The sequence below is a fragment of the Otolemur garnettii genome, unplaced genomic scaffold (genome assembly GCF_000181295.1).
Source record: "Otolemur garnettii isolate 467f Iridium unplaced genomic scaffold, OtoGar3 scaffold00120, whole genome shotgun sequence".
Taxonomy (NCBI): domain Eukaryota; kingdom Metazoa; phylum Chordata; class Mammalia; order Primates; family Galagidae; genus Otolemur; species Otolemur garnettii.
The window spans coordinates 661,404-687,346 of NW_003852515.1; the positions used below are offsets into that span (position 1 = coordinate 661,404).

The 25,943-nt window shown below is 39.4% G+C and overlaps 1 protein-coding gene across 1 annotated transcript in view; it reads right to left on the reverse strand.

Annotated features, from left to right (window-relative positions):
- Window positions 1–25,316, reverse strand: part of FRY (FRY microtubule binding protein) — a 251,083-nt gene extending 225,767 nt beyond the window's left edge. The window contains exon 1 of the mRNA XM_003797632.2: window positions 25,247–25,316. Within this exon, the coding sequence (XP_003797680.1) occupies window positions 25,247–25,316 (70 nt within the window). The remainder of the gene's footprint in view (window positions 1–25,246) is intronic.
- Between the last annotated feature and the right edge of the window lie 627 nt (window positions 25,317–25,943).

Below are 25,943 nucleotides of genomic sequence, written 5' to 3' on the forward strand. Positions count from 1 at the left end.
GAAGTATTTCAGATTGCATGTGAAAACCCCACACTGTACCCCAGAAGTGCATTAATGTACATAGTTACCATTCAATAAAAAAAATTAATTAATTAATTAAAAAAAGATAATATGCATTATATTGTAAAATGATATACCCACACACGGACATAAGATACATTACAATATGCATTCTAATATAAAATATATACACATTTATACATGCATGATAATACCCACATATAATACAGATGTTATACATATGAATTATATAATATATATACATAACACAGTACACATTTCCAACATCTATAGCCAGCAAAGGGTTCCTGGTGCAGTGTATACAATAGAAGCTCAATGCAGTAACTGAATAACCAAAACCTTTTACAGTCTAGTGAGTGTTTGCTTTTATCAACACCAAGATATTTATTAAATTCCTGGCTGATATGCACTTATCTATTTAGACACCAGCTCATTTAATTAAAAAGATCTTAGGTTTTATTAAACTCTTCAATAGTTATGAAAATGTACAATGAAATGTACGTAAAATTCACTTGATAGATGCCCACTAGAAGTTTAAATCTACCAATTCACAGGACCAGATTAATTGTTACTAATCCCTTATAAAAGTAAAGTTTATATATTTTGAGCAAGAAAGGCAATGAATGAAAAGGGGGTCAAAATGATTACCAGACCATGGGAGTGGTCTGTTCAGGAGAAAAACAGTAAGAGCCGGTAACGCCTGTGAGGGTGCCACATGTAAGCTTTAACGTGAGCTCTATCATGATGCAGTATTTATTCCAAATATTTATCCTAAACCATAAGTTTTATCATTTATCTTATGTACTTGTTATTCATTTAAAAAAAACTCTTAAGAGGAGCAAAAAGTTCCCTAACATATTCTACTTCATAAAACCACAAATGTAAGGGGTAAAATAATAACTAATAGAAATGACATTCCCAGGAACACAATGCTATCATATGTAAATTTCTAATAGTTTCATTAGACATGAGTACAGTGGGATAATTAACAAGTAATTCAATCTCCCAAATCTTTGACAAACAAATGTTCCTCCTCTGTTAGACCAAGATGTTGTGCTTTTACCACCTATAAATTAACTTTTCCTATCTTCACTGGATAAAAAGTTACCCAGTCAATATCCAAGACTCATGCAATTAACTCCGTGTCATGAATGTTTCCTCTCATTAATTTTTTTTGGGACTGTTGTACAGTGTTGCTTAAAAGGTCATGCTAGACTAATGAAACCACACTATGACTCTGATAAAGCAAATCCATGGCATGCAATTTGCACTCAGTGTTGGTTGACACATGGTGTCCTGTTTTTTAATCAATAAACAGAGAAACATTTTATCTTTTTAAATGTTAGAGAAAGCTAAGTCAAAACCAAAGGGAAAATTACTTTGGGCCTATTTTGCAATGTTTAAAACAAAACAAGCAAGCGCATTTACATTAATATTTAGAAGAAATCAAGCATAAACCCTTACCTCTGATACAATATTAAATACGACAATATTAACCCTTTTCCAAAGACATACTAGCTATTTTTACAGATCAGCAACTTTAAAGCACAGTCATATCAAATCTTTTAGTGAAAGTTGAGTGGCCGGAAAAATTCCATTCCATCACGGCTGCTTGTTCCATAGACTCACATACAAAAAAAACTATATCTTACCGCTGAAATACGACAACCCCAAACCTAAGACCTAAAGGACCTCACTCCTGTCTTTGCACAGAGTCTTTATAAGTAAATCCCTCAGGTCCCACCACTCCATCCAATGAAACGTTTAGGAGAATCCTCCCACACTTGGCATTTAATAACCCATTAGCCACTCCACACACATTTCATACCTACCAAGCCCTTTTATGAAGCTGATCACACAGGACCGTCTCCAACAAGCAGTTGTAATCTCCATGAGCCTGAAAAGAAACCCAAACCAACGGTCTGGAACGGCTACACTGACTATGTTCCAAAGCAAAAAAGCATAATGACGGGGTCCATGGTCCTGTTGCTCACGGCCAACATAAGTGCCTCAGCCACAAGGTAGGCTCCTTTTATATTTTTGGTCCAAGGTGTATTTATAGTCAGGTGCTAAAGACCTACAGTAGAAGGCAAACTAAAGCAGGCCTTTCGTCCAGGGTAGACTGTTCATACCGATGGGACAATTTTTAGCTGCACAGTAAGACAGTGACCTAAAACTCACAGAGTGCCCGTACGTCTATATTTATCCCCGAGATCATACTATGCTGACAGATTAGTAAAGCTGCTCAGAGCACTCCAGGAACATGAGCCCGACCCACACAGCCCGTCACAAATAGTCCATGCATACCAAATCCACGCGCTGCCCCACGGATCTGGCAGGGCGGTGTTGTGTTCCTGAGACAGGAGAAATGTGGGAGCAAAGATAACACAGGGTGTGTGGTAGACTGCTGCTTTGGAAACCAGGGGCTCTTGGCCACAAGTACAAACAGCTTTAAACAGCTTATATTCTTACAGACAAAATCAACAGCAGAGAATCCTCACTTGAAGCCAAGAGTCAGCAAGAAACCATACACCCTGAAGGAAAACGGAACACTGAACATCTGTTGACATAACTCGTAAAGAAAAGTGACTGGATTCAAATCCATCGTGATATTATTTAAAAAGACACAAACTGACTAAAAGCTAAACTGACTGCTTAAAAGCTCAACTTATCAAACTCAGAAGAAGCCACTCTCAGAGAACCTTCAGTGCCTGACCTTCAAAAGAAAACAGATTCAGGAGAACGAAGAGATTGAGAAGGAAAACGCAAAGTTACTTAAAATGTGACTAATTGATCTTTCACTGGACATTATTTCTGACACAGGAGTTCCAGGAGGGTCAGTGAAAATCTATTTCTTCCCTAACACAGCTGTGAAGAGCACAAAAATGCCACCATAAGAATGTTGTATTCTTCATGTACTCACAGTAATTGAAGGTTTCCTTTAGCACTATAGGTTGGAATTACAAAACAGCACGGAAGGAGAATTGAATGATGAACTGAAACATTTCCCAGGGAGGGGGGGAAATGTCCAAATTACTGAAATGAACAGTTAGAGTGATTCTGGTGAGCTAAACCCTGGCATGGATGCCACACTGTGCCCCAGCATCCTACACATTTAGGGCTTAGAATGCCTTTTTAGAGTTGACGGAGGTGGATCTATCTGGCATGTTTACATTTTACTAGAAGGAATTAAAACAATTAAAAGACAACAGTGTGCCTATGCAGCACATCCATCTGTGTTTGGAGGGATGAGGGATCAGTCCTCCTCTTTCTGTTAATACAGCTGAATTGGACTCCAGACCCCACTAAAAATTTGCACTTTGTCAGCCTCAAGTCTCTACTGCTATTATTAGATCAGCCTCTCAAAGATGTGACTGTCATTCAATTAGCAGAACATTACTTAAAATCAGCCTCATAGAGACATGGGGGGAAAAAGCATTTACCATTTTTTTTTGTTCTTTTTATAAATGCCAAACAACATTTAAGGGAAGTACAAGGGAAAAAAGTAGAAAAGAAAGCTATCATTTATGGGGGCACTGAACTTGATTCAGACCCTATGTTAGGGACTCCAGGTATTATTTTATTATGTTCTTAAACATAATAAAAAAGAAAATAATAATGCTATTTTCTTTTTCTTTTTTTTTTCTTGGAGACAGGATCTCACTCTGTCACCCTGGTTAGAATGCTGTGGCATCACTGTAGCTCACGGCAACCTCAAACTCTTAGGCTCAAGCGAGATCCTCCTGCCTCAGCCTCCCAAGTAATTGGGACTATAGGTGCCCACCATGATGCCCAGCTAGTTTTTCCATTTTTACTAGAGATAGGGTCTCACTTTTGCTCAGGGCAGTCTTGAACTCCTGAGCTCAAGCAATCCGCCTCAGCCTCCCAGAGTGCTACGTCTATAGGCGTGAGCCACCGTGCCCGGCCAAGTTAGGCATTATCTTCATTTTAGAGTCAATGAAGAAGAATAAAAACGAGATTGCCCAAAGTCATTCAAATGCAAGTTTATCAGACTATATTTGTTAATTTTAGAACTCTCCTCAATATGAATTGAGACTTACAAACAATGGCAACCTTAGAGTATCTGTCTTAGTATACACTTAAGAGTTGTCCCCAAATAACCTATTTGTTTTTTAACCAGAAATTTTACATATCCAAAACCTGGCTGAATTCCAGAGGACAGTCACTTTTGATGTCCTCCATCTCCACTGCCCCATCTCCGCATAGAGCTGATTTTCCCTTATATTAACATAATTCTAACCATTTCCCCCACGACATATGTTAGATGAAAAGCAACAAATCATCAACAGGTGAAGATTCCTGAAGTCAACCATACTGACAGTATCGAATACCTGACAGCTGTCAGCTGATGGTGGCTGTTGATAGAAAATTCACTTTCAGTCATTTTTTTTTAGAGAGGGGTCTGACAAAAGCCCAAAGTTTACTCAAAGCCCTCATGAAGACCTACAAAATCTGTCTTTCTAAAAAGTGATTCTCATGTTTAACCAAGTTTGGAAGCCACTGCTGCCCCTTGGGAATACTTAATAATGAATGATTAAATAGAGGATCTAATAAATTGTCTCACCAGGCAGAGGACTGCATAGAGGGGTTTAAAATAGTTGCCATCTCAAACAGAGCTATAGAGCTGGTTACTTTATATCTATTAACTCGAAACATAATGAATCAGGAAATAAGCAAAAAATCTTGCAGTTTTCTTATGCTATCCTTAATTTGTTTCTTACTTTTTAACAGCCTCAGACGTTCCATTTCTCTGCCCCCAAATATGTGTCAGAAAAATCTATGTACTTTCTACACATAGACTAAGGTGAGTTCTCATTCCAACCCTAACTCTAACTTACATACAAGTCAAGCAAGCTTTTTTATCTAGTTTTTAAACCTCAGCAAATTGGATGCAAAAGATGCAAAAGCAAGATGTAAAAAATGATCAATTAATAAAGTCTAAAAATTTACACATTTATCATAATGCATAATTAACACCAACGAAGGCAGGCAGAGGAATTAGTTTACAGTATACCTCCCAGAACCTCTCAATAATCCCTAAAGGAGGTTTAAATTCTGGACAAAACAAAAAAGGGGCATGTTCAAGATGACACTCTCTCAATAGTAAAAGATAAAAACTTCCCCAGGATTTCATACATATTTTCATTCCAAACACCTAAATACTTAATAAAAATTAACCTGACAGTGTGAGTCCAGTTTTAAGTGGCTTTTTCACTAGAATCTGGGCACAGAGAGAATGATAGTAAACAACTATTTGCACCTGAGAAAGCATCTTTTAAACTAAATTTTAAAGTTTTGACTTGTTCTTAAAACATTAACCTTTTCTATAAAGTGTGTAAACTCTTTTTTTTTGTTGTTGTTGTTGCAGTTTTTGGCTGGGGCTGGGCTTGAACCCACCACCTCCAGCATATGGGGTCAGCACCATACCCCTTTGAGCCACAGGCATGGCCCCAGAATTAGCTCATATTTTTTAAATCTGGCCATTAAGAAGGCAAATAGAATCCAACAAAGTCTAAGAAACAGATACTCTGAATCTTAGGGAGCCATTCAGCTAAGGATCCCATAACCTTTAACACTCCGTTTATGAATCACCTTTACTGGTTTTATTAAGAAGCAAATCTAAAAAAGAAATTTTTACGTGCATAGTAAGAGCACTGCTATTTGGGGGGCAATACAGTAATTTTTTTTTCTGTCAAGTTAAATTTTGCCTTTACAAGTGCAGCAGAAGGGCTGAGGGAGAGCACAGAACCACACAGTCTTTGCCTTCTTCTCTACCACCCTCTGCCAAGGACCTCTGAGAACCAGTCTACCTCAAGTTTTTCTCCAAATTCCACCTTGCATTTTGGGTTGATGATATTTTTAAGAATTAAAAAATATGGCCCAAGAAAGGTGCCCCCTACCAGGTCTCCCCTTCTTAAGTGTCCAAAGCAGAGCATCAGGGACTCACCTGAACATAAATGAGCAAAATATGGACTCTGTGGCACCAGGGACCTGTAAGCCCATGTTCAAAGGACTGTTTCTGCCACTACCTAGCATGGGACCTTGGGCAAGTAACACAGCCTGACACTGAGACTATTCATCTACAAAGATGATGAAATCAGATGCATACTATGAAAACACAGGAACTGTCCTGCAGCATTTTAGAAGTAACTATACACTCTTCAGGAGAACCTGGAGAGCTTCACTCAAAGAACAGCTCATAAATCTAGCCGGCAGAATGACACGTGGGTGCCAGAAGTTATTACTAATGATTCTAATGCCTAAAAGTCTGAGACCTGACAAAACAATTAGGAATAATTCTACCTGTGCTAATCAGGTACCTGCTGGCCACATTATTAAGCACTTGAAATTTGGCCAGTGCAGCTAAGGAAGTGAATTTTTATCTTTAGTGAAATTAATTTAAATTCAAATTCAAAAACTGATACTTCATTCAGTTACTGAAAATATTTTAAGCATATTTGGAGTGATTTGCATATATAAGACTTACTTTTTAAGTTGCTAATTTTATTAAATCCAAAAACAGGTCAAGTATTTTTAAAAGGTTTCATTTTCAAATTTAGGTATGCTGGGTGGCACCTGTGGCTCGAAGGAGTAGGGTGCTGGCCCCATATACTGAAGGTGGCAGGTTCAAACCCAGCCCAGCCAAAAAAAAAAAAATACTTAAAATGTTAAAAAAAAAAAATTTAGGTATGCTGATGGTGTAAAGTAAGGGTACCTCCTGGGTTTTGAAGAATTATTCCTCAAAAAAAAATCATGTAAAATGATTTATTAATAGTTTTTATGTTGATCACATATTGGAACAATAATACTTTATTTCATTTTATTTTTGAGACAAAGTCTCACCTCTATAGTCTTGGGTAGAGTGCCACGGCATCACCATAGCTCACAGCAAACCTCAAACTCTCCAGCTTAACTGATCCTCCTGCCTCAGCCTCCCAAGTAGCTGAGACTACAGGCGCCCACCAGCTAATTTTTCTATTTTTAGTAGAGAAGGGATCTCACTCTTGCTCAAGCTACTCTCAAACTCCTGAACTCGAGCAATTCACTTGCCTGGGCCTCCCAGAGTGCTAGGATTGTAGGTGTAAGGGGTCTCATGGTGTTAACACCCACCTGAAAACTCAGGAGTCATTTGAGTGCGGGGGAGAACAAGCTCAATATTTAAGCAGAAAGTTAAACTGGCAAATGTTGGGGTGGTTTTCTGTTGGGCTTCTTTTCATTCTGGTAGGTAGTTCTTCAATCCCCTTCCATCTGCCCCTGCCAGCCATCCCACCACGCCCTTCCTCTGCCGCTTCCCCTCCCAGCGACACACTGTAAGCTTGACATGCCTTTTCCTTCAATCTTGCCAACCCGTCTTCTCCTTCAAAGTCCTTCTAAAAATCTCATTTGTACCACAAAACCTCCCTTAAGCAAATAAAAGGGAAGCAGTTATTTTCCTCACCAGCTACATCCTGGGATGAAATAATTTTGAGTTCCCTAATCAGAAGATAGAAATAATTAAATATGCATCCACCTGAAGGGAGTTTTATTGCTGCATCACTTTTCAGTTTGAATTATTATCTCTGACCTCAACCACATTGCTGTAAGGTTGTCTAATAAATAATCCTCATTAAGTTGCTTTTTCAGAGTCTATTGACGTGCTGACATACCATGTTGACACATCTTCCTAAAACGCCGTATGCAGTGGATATATAATTAAAGATTAATTTTAGGTCTCTCTTACTTAGCAATATGCATGCAGAGAATTGAGAGTGCCCAAGATAATGTAAGTGTATGGTTTACAATCCATTTCACTATGCGTTAGGTGCACCTCTGTCTTACTTTCTTATGCGATGCCATTACTTAAAATTGTTAGCAGAGCACTCTGTGGTATTCTCAAGTAGTCACTGTCATGACCTGGCAGCCCATAAAAGTCAGTAGCAATTTCCAAAAGCTTCCTGACGTTAAGGGCTGGAAAGAGGCGTTGGTACAATCTGATTCAACCAGCCAAATGGGATGGAGTTTGAACTGGCATAAACACACAGAGAAATAAACTTTCATAAATTCACTGAAGGCTAGGAGAAATTGTCTCCTAGAGTGATGTATGCAGGTATACACAGGCTGGGAAAGCATACTGCTCTCCCTAGAGGGCAGAAAGAAAGGTGAAAAGACTGATCATGCTTGTGCATCATAGTAGGACCAGACTATGGATAACTACGAATATGATAAAAGCAGTAACAGATGTCATCTTGAACTTATTTCTTATAGGCGCTACCTTTGAAACCCTTCACGATGCCTTGGTTTTCTGCCAAAATTACCCCACAATTTTTCTGGGAGATTGTCACATGTAAAAAGTGGTTAGACAACTTACATGAATTGATCCCTCCAAACTATGCCAATGTAATCCAGCAAGGTAGCCAGCATCCACTAGACGCTTATTTGGCACTTAAGTGTCTCAAAGTCATTTGGTCATCTAAAATTTATATTTCATTAAAAAACAAAACCGAACAAAACCTCTGCCAATCCATAACCTGGAAATATCCACAAAATGAATATCATAAGGGCTGTATATGGCAGCTGAAATATTCCCTGGAAGTGATAACTCTACCATCACTTTTTACCCTCAACGCAAATATTCTATTTAAAGAGTACATTTTTTATTCAGAGTATAACTTCAAAACACTGTTCTTCAAATAATCGCTTCTGTCTCTATTTTTTAAAAAGCAGCTTGTATGAGCTACATAAGCGTACATGTTCTTATCATACATTAAAATCAAACTCAGGATGGATCCAAGGAAGATGCCGAATGCTGGCAATTACTCTTCAGACAAGTGGCTTGAATCTATTCCCTGCTCTTGAACTCCTCTGCTACTACTTGACTTTGAGTCCTTGTCGTCTCTCCTTCCTGGGTCTTCCTCACAGTGATTCTCCCTACCCTAGTTTTCAGTGAAGACTCTAGAATTTGCTGGGATGTGGTCATGTTGCTCCTTGGTTTAAAACCTACAGGGCTACCCTGGTGCTTTCAGGATATGCCTGGACCCTTCAGCTGGTCCTTCGATGCTCTCCTTCATCTGATCCAACTTTGCCAAGTGTCACTCTCCCCAGGGACCTTGGAATCTAGCTGTCACTCCCTTAACTGCTCAGATGCTTTGCTACTTACCTGGAAGTGCTCATGCTCTGCCCTTTCACTTCTTCTCTGTAGCATTCTTCAAGTTCAAATGTTACAGCCTCTGTAGAAATATCCTCAGCCTCTTCCCTCCCTCTTAAAATGAGTCACTTCCTTCTCCAAGTGATTATTTAGGTCAGTATCCCTAGGTCCCAGCACAATGCCTGGCACAGGCAGAATATTTATTTAATCAGCATTTTCGTTCTCTCTGCAACTTCCTCACATCCCCCCTTTCATCAAAGTAGGCTATCTTTGATTGGGAAGCCCATAGAAGGTACGAGCTGGGCCTCCTGGTCACTGAGTACTATCTACCCCAGTGCCCTACATATGTAAGCATTTAATAATTGATAAGAAGGAAAAGGGAGGACTGTGATTCACTCTCAAGCACTTCCTGAAGCTTATCCAGGCATGCCCGATTTGGGCTGCTGTTTGAGCATTTGCACTTTAATCATTATGATAAAAATCTTTGGGTTCAGAATTTTTTTTTTTTTTTTACTAGTAAGGCATATCATCAGTTCCTCCAAATAAATATGAAACAGCAGCATTCTTCACATGGGAAATGACCTTGATCGGTAAAGAATTAAATTAGCTCAGTAGATTTCACTGAACATGGTTTCCTTCCAATTTGGCAAAAAGTAGCTGGAAGGTTTAAAAATAAAACTAAATTAAATCCTTGTAATGTAAATGACATTTAGGTAAATGTAAGAAAAAGTTACTACATTTAGGAAGGACAACGCCTGACAGTACTGACTGATTTAAAAATAAGCCAACCAACAAAATATCTATCTCAAAATATTTTCTCAAGTTGGCTGATCATTACACAAATAAAAAATGATTTCACTCTAACACATCTGCCCAGAGTTCCTTGATCATAATGGCATAATGTAGCTTAGTGAATCCAGTAAAACAAACGGAAAAGCAGGTGTGGGTTACAGAGGGAAAAGACTTTACAGGTGAGATTCGATGTTGATTGAGCTCCTGCTTGCAGCAAAAGAAAACTCTCAAAAGACAAACATTTTGTTATTGTTTGCTGGACACTAATCCACTAACAGGATAAATGCTAGTTAAGTTTGGCCATGAACCACCCATACCCACTCTAATTATTTTATTCACTCAGGCAACATTTAACATTATTAACAAGGAACCAATATGCCCTGAAATGTGCTGGGCAGTATAAAACTGAAGAGATGGTTGGTTTTTAGCCCAGGAGAGGCTTAGACAAAGCACAATTAACACAATGTTACCTTTGCTACAATAGAAGTATGTAGAAAAGGTAGGGGAAGTGGATGTGAAAGATTTCACTCTGCAGGTTACACTATACGTAGGAGAGGAGTTTGGCCCAGGTACAGAAAGCTCACGTTTCAGGTTTAATTCCTGGGTGCTCACAGACAATGCTGCAACTTTGGCAGATAGAGAGCCTTGCTGCTACATTAGCAATCCCTATACACAACTTCGAATAAGAAGGAAGGCATTTCACCTTGGACATTTTCAGATGGTTTATTTTCTGAAGTTCCAGAAACACACCTTCCAAACCAAATGTTCTCTATACTGTGAGGTAAAGTTTAGATCACCAAGTTGAGAAGTTGTCACAAAAAGGCCCTGGGATTCTTTGGTTCTTGGTCATATGGTCTTGGCAATGAGCAAATACGACAAAATCACTAACTCAAAGAGGGATTTAGACAGGCATTAATTACCTAAATGAATGAAAAGAATGGCTACTATTTATTTAGCAATTATAATAGTGAGTATATTAAATACTTCATAAATACTAACTCAATTATAGATGAGTAGATATACATAGATATACATATTTATTTGTAGAGATACATATGCATATAGATGATGCATTTAAAGGTGTATATAGATTTATACTATATAAAATACATATCATGTAGAATCTCTTTTTATTATATTAGTACTTTTATTCAGAATCAGAATTTAACTTCTTCAAGATCACAAAGCAAGTATATGGTTGGGGCACGTATATATACAAAGTACATATTTGTAACTGTTTCAAATCACTAGAAACTCTTGTTGGGTAAAAAGGAAATCAAACAAGACTAAATCAATTCTTTCCAGATTTTATATTTCAATAAAAATTAATGAATCTAGTGTTTAAAAAGGCAGAAAAATGGAAAAAAAGAGAGAGAGAAAACCAAAGTAAAACATCATGGCTTCTCCACATAGGGACAGGTCCCAGATTAAGCCCACAACTTTGTGTTGCTTTCCTGTGTGGGTATTGAACTCTCCTTACATGGAAACACAATGAAGAACTAGGTTTGCACAATGGGTCTTTCTTCTTTGAGCCATGTGACCAGTGTTGCATCATTTTCCTCTGCAGCAGGGCTCACTGAAGACTGTGATTCACTTCTGTTTTCAGCAAGAAAAAAAAAAATAAAAGCAAATAACCCAAACTAGATAACTCTTGGTTGACTCTTCCAGACTTTGTTAACTTTCCACTTAAAGTGGAGGAGATAGAGGCTTGGACTCTAGTTCAGAGCCTGCATAACTTTGCCAGCCCCAGCAGGGTAGGGTAGGCAAGGGTAGAGGCATGAACTTAACACTGCTCGTAGGAAGCATTCCTACCTTCTCTCCCTTGTGCGGGTCAATAGCAAGAAGCATATGAAAACACTGAGCTGAATAAATCAACTGAGTAGTCATCTTTCAGTATAAAACATAGCCCAGTTAGACCCAGACTAAAATGGGGAGAGATGTCCTAGGAACAGCATCAACAATTTATCTCTATCCTTTTCCCAGAGCCCAAAGAGCATTTTCACTCTCCTGGCCCAAGAAGTGACAGTCTCTTAGTCACTCCCTAAACAAGAGCCTTGTCTGGCAGAACAATATATTTAATGAGCTCACTGGGACAGTTTGATGGCTGTTGTTTTGTGTACGAGGGACACTTGAGAATTGTTGAGTGGGTTTTCCATCACTGGAGTGTGTGTTCTTCATGAGTAGTTATATCCTCTGCCTGAGCGCATTTAATATATTAACCAGAGAATTATACTTAGTTTTTGGTCTTGCTTAACTTTAGGCAAATTTCTTCTCAATTTCTACACTGTGACTTGTCCAATCAAGGCCGTTTAAATCGCACTAGCATAAAAATACAGAGTAATAGATGTCATTTCTTTCACCTTAAACTGTATCTGTAGCACTACAATGATTCTCCTACCCCACCCCTGACCAATGACTGTACTTAATACTCGGAGGATATCATTTGTATTTAGATTACAGACCATGAGTCAGGGATCGAGTCTGTGTTCACATCTCACAGAACTCTTATTAAACCTACCAAAACCGATGGTTTGAATATGTATCTTCAGCGCAATTAATCCATATTTTAATTATTCACTGTGCTTGCAACCACCAACCTCGAAAGCATTTTTCACACAGTACCCACCTGTGTGAGCTAATGCACAAATACAGGAATAAAGGGGAAGATCACCACTCAAAGCTGTGAGAAGGACTAGACCGTCCCGGAAAGTTAGTGACCTCAGGTGGCTGCGGAGGAGGACTTGTGAGTGCTCCAGATGGGAGGTGAGAAAGGAAGACAGGAACCAGGCCCTGGCAGAGGGGATGGTGACGAAGATCCAGATGTGGGAAACGTCATCGCAGGGTGGAAACATGACAGGCTTTAGCAGTGATTTGTATGAACCACCATGACATTCAGCATTTACGACGAGGAAGCTGAGCCCAGTGAGGAGTCTTTTCTCCCCAGGTTGGTGAGTAAAACTCCCACTTTAGAGATGTGTATCAGTAACATAGGAAAAGAATGGGGAAAACCTGGCCATGGGGGCTAGAGGATGATATAATGTACAAACAATGGTCACTCTTACATATACACAATTAATACCTCATGGGGTTGGTTACTGGGCATATTTTCCCTCAATTATCGATTTATGTGGAGCTCCTTCACTTGACACTCTTCTTATAGCCAGGAACTTGCTCATGTTCAACTTAAAGTCATCTCAGGATACTAGAATTTGGTTTTATTTTTCAGCTACCTACACAAACTATGTCCAAAGGCTGGAAGCAGAAAGTCGATCAGGGTGGCAAAAGATGCATTTCTCCTCTTTTCTGAAAGAAAAACTTCCACAGAAGTTGCCCTAGCAAGTAAATCGCAGTTGCAAGCTTGCATCGAAGGCCAAGCAAGTGAGCACCTGGCTATTTCAGACATTCTGGTGGGAGACGAACAGTGGAGAAGGGGGTTGGGATGGCCCTTGTGGGCTTCCAACAAGAAGAGAGGCTCTGGATCCAGACCAGGTTAGGTCTGTGCACCAATATGTACTGATGCTCGCCCTTGGGAGAGTCTCACACTTACTCATTTGCGTTACGTTTTTTCATCTACAACATGGCATTTGCCTCAAAAGGATTCGATGACTCCATTGTTTCTGGAGTAGGCATCAGAAAGAGAACATTAGGAAACGTCCCTTTTTCTAAAACTGGAGGCAAAGAGATACAACATTTTTATTTGGGTACTGTCAAAATGCTTTTCACTGCTTTTTGACAAATACCACTGTGGTAACTTACTAGCGAGTGAATGTCAATATAATTCTGCCTTTATCCTAGGCTCATCAATTTCACCTACTGTCACCCAGGATCTTTATCTTGCAAACAATGAGAAGTGGCATAGTTTTTATCCTAAGGAACAGGTTCTAATCCTAGTTTCGTCACTTACATATGGTCCCTTCATCTTTCCCCATGTATAAAACAGTGTCATGGCGAAGATTAGAGGAAATGACTCATACCAAGCATTTAACATAGCTCTTGACACTTTCTAAGAGCTCATAAATATCATCTACTAGTACTGCCTTTAAATGCAATGTTATAACAGGTGATCACTTATAAATAGTCATATACTATGGTACAGTTTTTATTTTCTGGCAGTCACTATTGGTTGCCTACACTTCTTTCTTGGTAAAAGAATCTGTGTTGTTCAGGTCCACAGAAGATGCACTCAGACGCGTGCCAGGGTACAAATCATGATTTGTCTAAGCCAACTTGGCAACTTGGCAATTCCATCCAACTTTGGCAGTGACTCGTCTAAGGACAGACATGTGACACCAATGCCATCAGAGGGATGCAAGAGGAAGTTTTCTGGGAGATTCATCAAAAGCTTCTTGTTAGAAGAAAGCCTTGACCTTCCTCCTTCCTTTTTGATATGGAAGTGAAGCACAGATGTTTGGAACTGAGGTGGTCATCTGTGAACACACAACCTTAAGTTAAAGAATGGATGGTCTAGGTCCTTGAGCTTCTAAACCCACCTGGAACCTCCCACATCTGGGCTGTGGGTTGGCCAAACTAATTAAGAGTCTTTATTCTCTCAGTCTTTATAAGGTTATTCATTATAGAAAAATCATCCTAAAACAACAAAACATTTCAAATTACTAAGTAGCAACAGTGTGTTCTATGTATTAACTATAACTGTGAACAGCTTGTTCCTGAATGGTGAATAACAAGAGGGATTTAGAAATGAAAGTTGCTCATCTTCAGAATCCTACTTTAATCCTTTCCAATTAGTGTCTTCCCTCCTTCCCTCTTCCTTTCTTCCTCCTACCATTCTTTTTCTCTTCCTGTCTCTTTCTTTCCTCTTTTCTTCTCTCCCCTTCCTTCCTTAAAGCAGTTGACATTGTGCAAAACATCTTTTGAATTTCAACTCCTCTACCCCTCAAAGAAAGTGGTAGTAAGGACTCATAGCTAACAAAACAATTAACAGAAGAAAGAAATAGAAGTTGAGAGAAAAGGAATTTGGGGATATTCACAATGTATATACAGTAAAACTCCAGCTTCATCACTATACAATATATCATATAATGGAGTTCAACTTGCACTCCCTAAATCAACTAAAAAATTTTAAACAGGCTCAGCGCCTATAGCTCAACCGGCTAAGGCACCAGCCACGTACACCTAAGGTGGCGGGTTCGAATCCCCAGCCCGGGCCTGCCAAACAACAATGACGGCTGCAACCAAAAAATAGCTGGGCATTGTGGCGGGTGCCTGTGGTCCCAGCTACTTGGGAGGCGGAGGCAGGAGACTCACTTGAGCCCAGGAGTTGGAGGTTGCTGTGAGCTGTAATGCCACGGCACTCTACCCAGGGGGACAGCTTGAGGCTCTGTCTCAAAAAAAAAAAAAAAAAAAAAAAAAATTTTAAACAGAAAAAAAATACTAAAATCTTTAATCTCCTTCATAATTTTATTCTTTCTTAAAGTTCACTCATTGTAAATTCTTAGTTAAAAACAAAGTAGTTCATCTTGCCAGATGAAAATGGGTCAGGTTTTCAATCACCTTCAAAATCAGTATCTCAATTGGCATGAACTAGGATCCGGTTTCCCATAATGATAAGCATGGGGCAGGTGTTAGTGAATGGAATGCAAAATCAGCAGGCAAGACGCTACCATATCTCTGATTTTCCCATTTTCTTGCAGCTGTGTTCAGTCAAATACAACAGAAAGGGGACAGGTTGTCTGAGTCCTCACCCTGGAAGAGATACTGACAACAGGGCTGCAGCCACCACAAGAGCACGAGGACAGTGAAATAAAACACGGCGTGCCCTCAAAACTCCCTAAGAAGCTGAAATTCTCACTAGAAAAGTAGATTAATTTTAGGGGTGTTAACATATACTACAAGTGATATTATATGCAATTGCAAGACCTCATTTTTAGGGGAGATCTGTTAAAAATGTAATTTTCAGAAACTAAAAATTGAAAAGCAGTTTTAAAAAAAAAAAAAAACTTACAATTTGTCTTCTTATTTGTGCTCCAACTTGCAAAAACTGCTTACAACTGCTAAGTCCATAAATGATCTATTCCCCTACAGCAACTTTTTTTTTTTTTTTTAGTTTTTAGTTTTTAAATTCCTTAATGCTATCACAGAACTTTCTGGCTACCTGTAGGCATTAAGTTAAGGTGAATGAAACCAAACAATGTGTCAGACAGAGTTTTTAATAGCCTCTTGCATTCTTACGACCTTTTTTTGGAATTTCAACCTGGTTTAACTAAATGTGTTATCTATCAAAACCTTAAGTGAGTGAGGCCGGGCAAAGTGGCTCAAGCCTGTAATCCTAGCAATCTGGGAGGCTGAGGTGGTAGGATCACTTGAGCTCAGGAGTTCAAGACCAGCCCGAGCAAAAGTGAGACCTGGTCTCTAATAAAATTAGAAAAAAATCAGCTGAAAATAGCTGTACGTTATGGCAGATACCCATAGTCCAAGCTACTCAGGAGGCTGAGACAGGAGGATGGCTTGAGCCCAGGAGTTTGAGTTTGCTGTGACTTAGGCTGCCCCCAGGACACTCTAGCCTGGGGCTAGAGTGAACCTCCCCCCACCAAAGAGTATCTTTTAGCTGTATGACCATGTATTACAAAACCTGCAGAATGCCAGAAAATTCCATAAACACCATATTTCACTTTGTAGAAAAAAATGCCCATCTTCAGACCAAGACTACTTGCACTTCAGATTGGAGACAGCCTGTTCAAACTCACCCAGTTAGATATAGTTACTTTACTGAAAAACTAACAAAAGAAAGAACCTGATAGCTGTGTAGTGTGACAACTTTTATTCACTGTACTGAAAAGCAAGCCAGTGCAAGAAGCTTACTAAGCTTGGAAAGCCAGGCTTGAGATCCAGTATCTATACCAGTCAAGTTCAATAATGTACACCTCTCCCTCCCTTGGTCCTAGTAGTATAGGAGAAATAACTGACAAACATCCTAATGTTTACATAAACCTCATTTTTTAGTGGGAGGTATTCTAAACGTTTCACATTAATCAGTAAGAAACAAAGCGTCAAGTCTGTTGCCTTCATATAAGGAAGTGAGAGAAGGAGACAACCAAGGTCACACACAGAAAAATAACAGAAAATCAGGGAAGAAAAACCCAAACTTGCATGTGTACAGTCGAAGCATTTTATTGATTTGATTCTTACTTAATAAACCACTTTATTGATTGGCTGAATTATTCCTGCATAAATGTTAACATTCCAATGGAATTTTACAAAAGGATCGCCCTAGTTAATCTAATACCCTATCCTTTTCATGGCTGCCAAAATACATACCCACCTGTTTAAGGCTAGATTTTAAAAAGTCAGTCTAGTGTTTCCAAAGCATAGGAAAAAACATTTTTAATGTAAATTTAATTGTATATTTCCATAATGTTGTCCATTAGCTGAGAAACTGTGAAATTTCAAAGCTGTCTTCCACTGGTAAACTACTTTGCACTTGGCAATTGATTAAGAACAGCAGAAGCAGTCAGAGTTGTATATCAAATTAGAGTTGATAAAAGCACTTAATGTAGATCCGAATGCTCCCCTGAAAAAGATTTCAACTCCCTTAAATTGACATGACAACAAATTCTTACAGCAGCATAAAAAGTATTAGCTGAAATGTTATGGCTTTGGCTTAAATTTCCATCTGCAGCTCATCAAATGACTAAACAGTAGAAAGGAATTAAACCAAATCAGACTCATTACAGAGTCTGATATGCTGGCAGAATATAAACTTTCACTGCTTAGCATCTGGAGTTGCGGGTGACTAACATTTAAATGCTGGTGCTTGTATGTTCTGTGAAAAAGAGAAAAGTGTAGGAATATAGGTGAGATATCTGATCATTAAGCATAACCTACAAAAATTTATAATTCATTTTCTCTGTCTCCCTCCCTTTCTCTCTCAGTCTCTGTTGATCTCTCTTTCTCTCTCTCTCTCTCTCACACACCCCATTTCTTTTTAATCCCCCAAATATTCTAAAGAGTGAAAGAACCACCCAAAATGAAGGATAATTGCTTTTAAATGTTTCCAGTGTGCAAAATTCTGATTTAAACCTGGCGATCCTTTTCACATTTTTCTAATTTAAAGAATTCCTGCCTAAAATGCTTGCTGCCCCGTATACGGATATCTGATCAAGTGTTCTAGGATAAATAGCTTACATTTCCTCTTCTCCTTTAGCCATCTGCTAGAAGAAATATTAGAAAGTGTTCTTACAGACAATCTCCTACAGGTATCCGGCTGTTCTCTCATGTAGTGAAAGTATAAATCCATAAAGTTAACATCAACACAATCTATCCAAGACATCCTCCCAAATAAAATTCTCCAGGTCCTACACTATCTCTGAGACGTCATCGAATACCTCTCCTTTAGGTTCTCTGAATACGTCTCCTCTGAAAGCTTCTACATAAATATACCTGAATTCTGAATCCAACTAGGAAGGAAGGGAAGCTCTGAGAGCCTCAATGGAGAAACCAGGTGTGACACATTTTCAAAGCTGCCACTATCTTGTGCAAAGTTGACGTTCAATCAATAGGTATCAAATAGTATTTGCCTTGCTTCTCTGACACTGTTGAGTAGCAAGGCATGTTGGAGCAATAATGAAGAGAAATTAATGCTCAGGTAATAAGCTATTTAGTGTCATCCAGCATTGAAGGTATATGTTCTTATGGAAGAACCTACTCCCACTGCTCCTCCAACCCTGAGAGAGAAAATCTTTCAGCTCAAAGACAGAGAGAGCATTCTCTTGTTCATGTAGCCAACACTTCTTTGATGGAGCAATAAATGAATAAGATGAATGGGATCTATCAAATGAAAGAGATTAATAACAAAAAATGAGGTTAAGTTGTGTACCATCTTGTTCCACAAATACCATTGACGTTTCCAGGAAGTGGGTGCTTGCTAAACCTTTTGCACTGGGGCAGAGTACAAATAATAAGTGGTTCCCAGAAGGCATCTACATGGTGGAAAATCCTTCCATGGTGGAAAATCATAAATTTTTAAGTGTTAATTTTTTTTTAAAAAGGTGGCACAGAGAAACGTTAAGGTACAAATAAATCCTGAAAATCTTAATACATAGTTTTTTTGGGAAAGACCTATCCCTGTACTTTGGTGATAAATACCACACTATATATATATATATACTATATTTTTTAAAGTCCTATTTAAAGACCACAGACTAAGATCATTTAATGTTCATTTAAGTCTAATCTGAAATCTCACATGTATACCTACATGATGCCATATGGGTATCTCTTGGCAAAGAAACTGAACTTTGGAAGAATTAAGCCTTATCATCCTATACTAAGAGCATTTAAGTTAGTTTATTCACAATCAATCCATCTCACTCATCCAATGAAGCCATCTGCTGAGCAAACTATAAGTTACTAAATAAATTGAAGATTTAGTACCAGCAACAGTAAGTGCACAAAAAACTTCTATATCACCCTGTCAATCTATGGAACAGCCCCCAACACAGTAAAATATCATTTCTTATTAGCCCAAACTCACACCTGAGGCCATCTCATTCTGAATATCACATAAGCTCACAAACACAAAACTTACTAATAATCAAGACTAATATAATCAAAACGAATGAGTCACGGGTATTAAAATGTTTTGGCATGGGTGTCTTTTAAATAAAGGGAATATTTGCATGTTATATCAGTTGAAACATCTAAATATTGGCAACATTTTCTAATATCCTGAGCTGCTCCCAGATTATAAAATTATCCAGGTCATCGCTCCTTCTTTCTATTTCAGTTGTTATCAGTGCCTTCGTCGCACAGCATGAAAACAAGGCAAAGAAGTTGAAATTCAATCATTTTTGTGCTACCCGCCCTGTCACTGCTTTTATGGCAGAGCAGACCGCAGCCATCAGGTAAAATGAGATACCTGAATTATAGATAGGCTTCCATTATTCCTGGAAATATTCTCCCTGATCTCACTGCTAAAGATAATTGGGAGTTTGCTCCTATTTTCTAAAGAGGAAAACAACACATCAGGGAAATCTCAGCAAGGCAAGCAAGCTACCATCTAGAAGAAGCAACGATCATATGTATATTTTTATTTACTTTACTTACAGGAGCCATTTAAATTATGTATTTTTATATACTTTTAAAATTAAGGGAAAAATCTACATATAACACTCCTAACAGAAGAAATGTACCTTTTACTATAATCCTATTTTGTGAGTGTGTTTAATCAAATGATCACAAAGCACAAAAATGCCTATGCAAATGTATTTATTATTTAGGTACTTATGTCTTTCAATTAGGCCTGTGCTAAGGGGATGGTGCTTTCTAGCACTGGTGTTTGAGAGAGAGAGAGGAGAGAACATAATCCAAAGGGAGGGAGGGTGGGCGGAGGCTAAGAACTGGCAGAGACATCAGCCAACAAAAATCGAAAGTACCTATAAAGAACTAAGTTCCCAACAGGGCTCTTGATCCTTCGGTCCTTTGGGGGATTAAAAAAACAATGCAGTTATCAGTTGGATTTGGGGTACTATCATCTTGGCTTTGAGCAAATCATTTTCTCGATAATTTTTCTTTTTTTTTCTTATCTGTAAAATGTGGATAATACATAAACTCACAGTATTATTAGAAAGTGTGAAAATAATAAACAGAGTGATCACAGGTTCCTCTTCGCTTGGGGCAGTCCTAGTTAACACCCAGTGTCCCAGAGTAATTATTAACTTTCATTCTCAAAGTGTCCCAGTTTGGACAATTTTGTGGTTGCCTATATACAAATCACTATACATAATATTTGATACAGAGTGACAGTCATTAGTATTCAAGAACTGTTCATGCATTTAAATGAAAAAACAAAAAACCTCTGATGTGTCTCAATCAAACGCAGGGGCAGACCTTTTCTATTTAGAAGAGCATGGATGTTGATTTTGGGGTTTTTGTTCTTAGGGCTGTAAACTATGTAAGCAGAAGTGACTCTGTGGCCTTAGAGAGGGGCATGTACCATCAAACACCTCTAATAAGCTACAGACAGTGGAGTAACTCTCCCACTGAGTGCCTAGAACAGTGCTAGGTACAGTGCCTAGAACAGCAGTTAAGTATGATTGCCCTTGAACTCTACCCTTCTGCTGGACTTAGGCAATTCAGTTAACCTTCTTAGTTTTCTACTTCTTTAAACTGACTCTACAAAGAAGTTAAAACTAACATTATTGTTTTAATTTTCCTTAAAACTTTCTCAGAGGCTCCTTGAGATGCACCTACAACATAAATAGCCATCGATGTTGTTCTGCAGAGAATAGCAGGTGCTTTCCATCCTCACATGTACAGGATTCTCTTTGGCCCCAGTGTCAACCCCATAGTAACTGGCTTTTCAATGTTGAGCATATACTGTCCATATCACCACCACTTAACTCATACAACATACCTGAAAAATGCTGAATCTGATTCTGCCAATTAATCAGGTTGTTCTAGAGCAACATTAAGACATTTTATAATACACATTAACCCTTCCTACTACAAAGAGATTGTTCAGTTCCCCAGAGCAGTTAATGGAGTTCTAAGTATCTGAAAGACTTCACAGGCATTCACAAAGTTTCCCTCAATGGCGTAGCAAGATTTGCCAAATGTTATAGGAAGGATGCACTGCCCTGGAGAGAGGGAGGAGTTGAATGGATTCTGAATGTACTTTCATTTACTGGGCCCCAGGTTCACTGGGCATCTTGGTGTGAACAGAAATATAAGGAAGCCCTTTAGAGCTTTGGGATTGGTGCAGGGACACACCAACAGGGTTATACAGTAATACAAAGCAAGCCCTTCTTTCCCAGGAAATAGCTTAGAACTATCCACTCTAAACTTTTTCTGTAGCCAACCAAAGAGGGCAAGGTGACTTTCTGCTGTTGAGAAAATTTCCAGCCCCACTCTCATGTTGCTAAAAGATATGCACTTAGGGAAGGTAGGAATATTCTCATAGTAGCTGAGGTAGAAAAGAGGGTGGAGTTAAAAAGTAAATCTGGAAACAAAATGGTCCAAATTAAGCAACTAATTTTGACATCTAGTCATGTGGTTCCTCCTGTACAGATGTAGCAAGTGTAACCTGCTCATAGAATAATCCACTGCAAATGCCAAAGCTAAGAGGAGAAGTAGCGTAAGTCAGATTTTAAGTGAGTTCGTTAGGGAGGGGAGCATTAGAATACATTAATATTATTTTGTCATTTGTTGAATATTTACAGTCTGCTAGGTATTGTGTTAAGTACTTTACATATTAATACTTCATTTTCTCCTATGAGGTACCCATTCTGTCTGCCCCCATTTAAAAGATGAGGAAACTGAGACAGAGTAGTCAGTTAATTGCCCAAGGACATGCAAGAGCACAGGCTAGAGATCTGAATCAAAGCTGTCTGGCATTGTGACTGTGAATTCTATGTGAGGGCAGCCAGATTAGAGGGCTGCCGTATATGCAGGCATGGGTGTGGGAGCAAGTTAGCTAAACACAGAGAGGGGTGAGAAGGCTAAGTATGGCTGGACCAGAAAAACAACATGAGGATGGATCAGGAGCTCAAAGAGGATTCTGAGCAAAGGTCTGAACACTCAGAGGCAAGGGAGAGCTGGGGAGCAGCTCAGATTAAACAGAGAAGGGCATGCGGTGGCCATGGGACCATGGGACCACGGCTGCCAGCCTCACAGCCAGGGAAGCCTGGGTAAGAGTGGTGAAGAACAACAGGACAGATATCCAAGGGTCACAAAACCTTCTGCTATGAGGTTTGCACAGGACATTTTATTTTCAGACGTCAAGGCCTTTTTAATTCCCAGCTCCATTCAAATGAAAGGGCAGCCTGATGGAGTAGACATGCCAGTAGAGACTGCCAAAATGAGATACAAGAGCTAATGTATCTCACCAGGCAGTGACTGGTTTATTTAATTGGTTTGTTAATTCTTTGGGGGAGACCAAATCTATATAAAATTACATTTCCACCACAATGTTCCATATTTTTAAAAAGATACTGGAAACCTTAACCCGGAAATGCTTACAGGAATCACCTTTCCTCTCACAAATGCCTGTGAAGCAGTCAGCTGTAGTTATAGTTTGTTTTATTGCTTTTTAATTGTTGCACTTTTGTAAATAAGCACTACCATATAATTAGGAGGCTGATTCTCCATTCAGGTATGTGGGCGGGCATCCTCACCTCTCAAACCTGTGACACTAGGCATGCGCGTGCAAGGACATGATGAGCTGCTTGCCCATGGTGCATCCTCTCAGCCAAGGTTACTCTGAGTGGGTTAAGCCTTAGGGCTTCTGTTTTCTACTTTGTCTTCTACACAGACAGATTCCTTTCTCTCTTTGCTACTGAAAATAGGTGAAACTTAGCAATGAGAGCTATGCTAGGCTAGAAGCAGGTTAGTGTTGTAACAAGCTTAAAGAAGATAAACAAAGTACATTTCCTCTTCCTCTTTCAAGAAAGGGCTGAAAACATCTGACCTCCAAAAGAACACTGGAAAACCACTAACTTCACTCTAATTAATGAATAAAGAAATTAATATACAGAGCAGTAACTGTGTCTCAGTCACCTCTATGCCCCCGTGGCCTGGCACATAGTAGATGTTCAATAAATATTTGATGAATGAATTAGAAGAATTAAACATTGTGTCATAAATACTCTCAAAGTAGAAATGAACATTTTCAAGTATTTCCTGATGTATGTTTGTGAGGAGATGGGAGAGGAATTTTGGAAGGTACTTGAAAATAGACAAGGGGGGAGGGATTTTTAAAAGAAATCCCACTGGTCTCAGTGTTGTCACAACACAATTTTCCAACTACTGAGGCAATGACAAGAATTGATGGAAGAAAATAGTCTGGCTTTGGAATGATTGAGTGATGATTAAAAACCACATACTTATGACAAAGTCACAAGTGAGTTTTTTTCTTGTTGTTATTACTGGAAAAGTGCACTATAAAGAACCCTGCTTGTCAAATTCTTCTCATTAATCGAAGAGTAGAGAGACAAAGGAAGATTCATCCCTGAGTGCAGCATATTAAACAAATAACGAATCCAAGTTAAATGGTTTATAGCTATAACAAATAAAGGAATGCTGTTTGGACATCAGTATTACTCCCAAATGGCTTCCCACTTGTAGAAAGAAAACAGCTTCAGACAAGCCCCACAGAGTACACAGTGGTGCAAAATGACCAGGAAAAAATGGTTTCTACAGATACCACTTAGAGATGCATATCCCTGAATACCTTGAGGCTGAAGGTACTTTGGTTCTTCTCTCAAAGCAGTGAGGGCACAGATTTCCTGCCCAGGCTTTGTTTACATAAAAACAATCTTGTCACAGGTCGTTTAGGAGATAATTAACCACCAGCTCTTTAAGTAAAGGTAGGTTAATTAGTATGCATATAATACAATTATCAAAATTTTCTCAGAAAATTGTTTTAAAACAATTAAGAATCATCGCACTACCTGCCAGTCTTTGATCCAAAGCGAGTCCAAAGGCTGTCAGTGAAATGCAGAAGACTGTGTTTAAACTGTTCACAAAACACAAGGCATAGATCAAAACATAACCCGGAACATCACCTGAAGGCCTCATTTAAATTTGGTTTCAGATCTACAGTGGCTTAAAGGTTGTCTTTTTGAAATAGCATATGGCTAAAATCTTTATGTAGGTCAGAAATGGAATTTCAGGAGCCATCATATTCTAATATCCTAATAAATGAGTAGGGCCAAAACCTCACTTGTCTATGTTTCAAAAAAAAAAAAAAAAAGCATGTTATTTGAAATATAGCGAACATCAGGATTTTGAAAAATTCAAATATCAAATACCATTTGGAACATTATCTACATGGTCAAAGAAGAGATAAATGAATCTGCAGATGCCTCTGTATACAAAAAGGATGAGTCTTAGGTTTTGGACTATTAAGTACTTTTCTTTCGGCAGACAATACCCTAATAAAACAATTCCAAAGTACTCTGAAACCCGGCCACACCCCTTTGATTAAATCACACTTCACAAAATATTTAGATAAAGCCTGAATAAATCAAATAAACATCGAGGCAGGAAATGCTGCCAGGAGTGCCCGGTTCCTCACTCCACCAGAGTCTGAAGGGCCATCTCACTTCAAAATTTAATCAAACAAAATCTACTGTAATTTCACTGCAGCCTCTGCACTTGAGGAAAGCTAGTTAAGTCTCTGACATTTTGATTTTTCACAGCAGATGGAAGCAAAAAAAAAAAAAAAAACTTCCTCAGCTCACAAACATATGTGTCCAGTTGAGATTTTATTTCTCAAACCTTACGCAACATCCAGCAAACAAACAAACAAAAAGGTTATTTTCTATTACTCACTATTACTCCAGGATTTCAGTAAATATTTGATACTGATCTCAAAGAAGCCTGAATCCTGCTGGCTGGCCATGTCTGCGGCATACAAAGGGGCTGTAGGGCTGGAGCCGCCGGAGGAGCAGGTACCGGGCGTGGAGATGCGCCTGTCACAGGTCAGTGATGTAAGCGAGGGTCAGCGGCGGAGAGGGAGGCTCTGCAGATCCACCTCGGCGCTGGCAGGGAGTCCTCATTTAAAGGACACGGAGGAGCGGGAGAGAGATGCTCGGCCGCTCCTCCTCCGGGTCCAGGACTTGCTTCTTATTTGCTGGGCGCTGCTCTCACTGTAGCCCTCCCAGGCGGCGGCCGCCGCTGCTTTCATTTCTGGGCTGCCATAACCAGAAAGGCCGGCCAGGTACGGTCCTGAGAAGTCCCCACCTGGGCTGCGATCGGCTGTCTCCCGGGAGGGAGGGACTCGCGGCCGGCCTCCTGGCACGGTGCAGGCAGCCTCCCGGGCCACAAGGCGGCCGCGGGCCGAGCGCGGGGCCCGGAGCGCCGCCCCCAGCCCCTGCCCACCGTCTCAACCTGAGCCGCCGCTCAGCCTCCGCCCGGGCTGGGGCAGGAATTTCCCAGCTTCTGTGGATCCTTTCTCTCCAGCGAGGCTTCCAGCGAGCAGCTTGAGTGTGCTCGGGCTGCGACTTCCCCTTGTGTCTGTCCCCGAGAC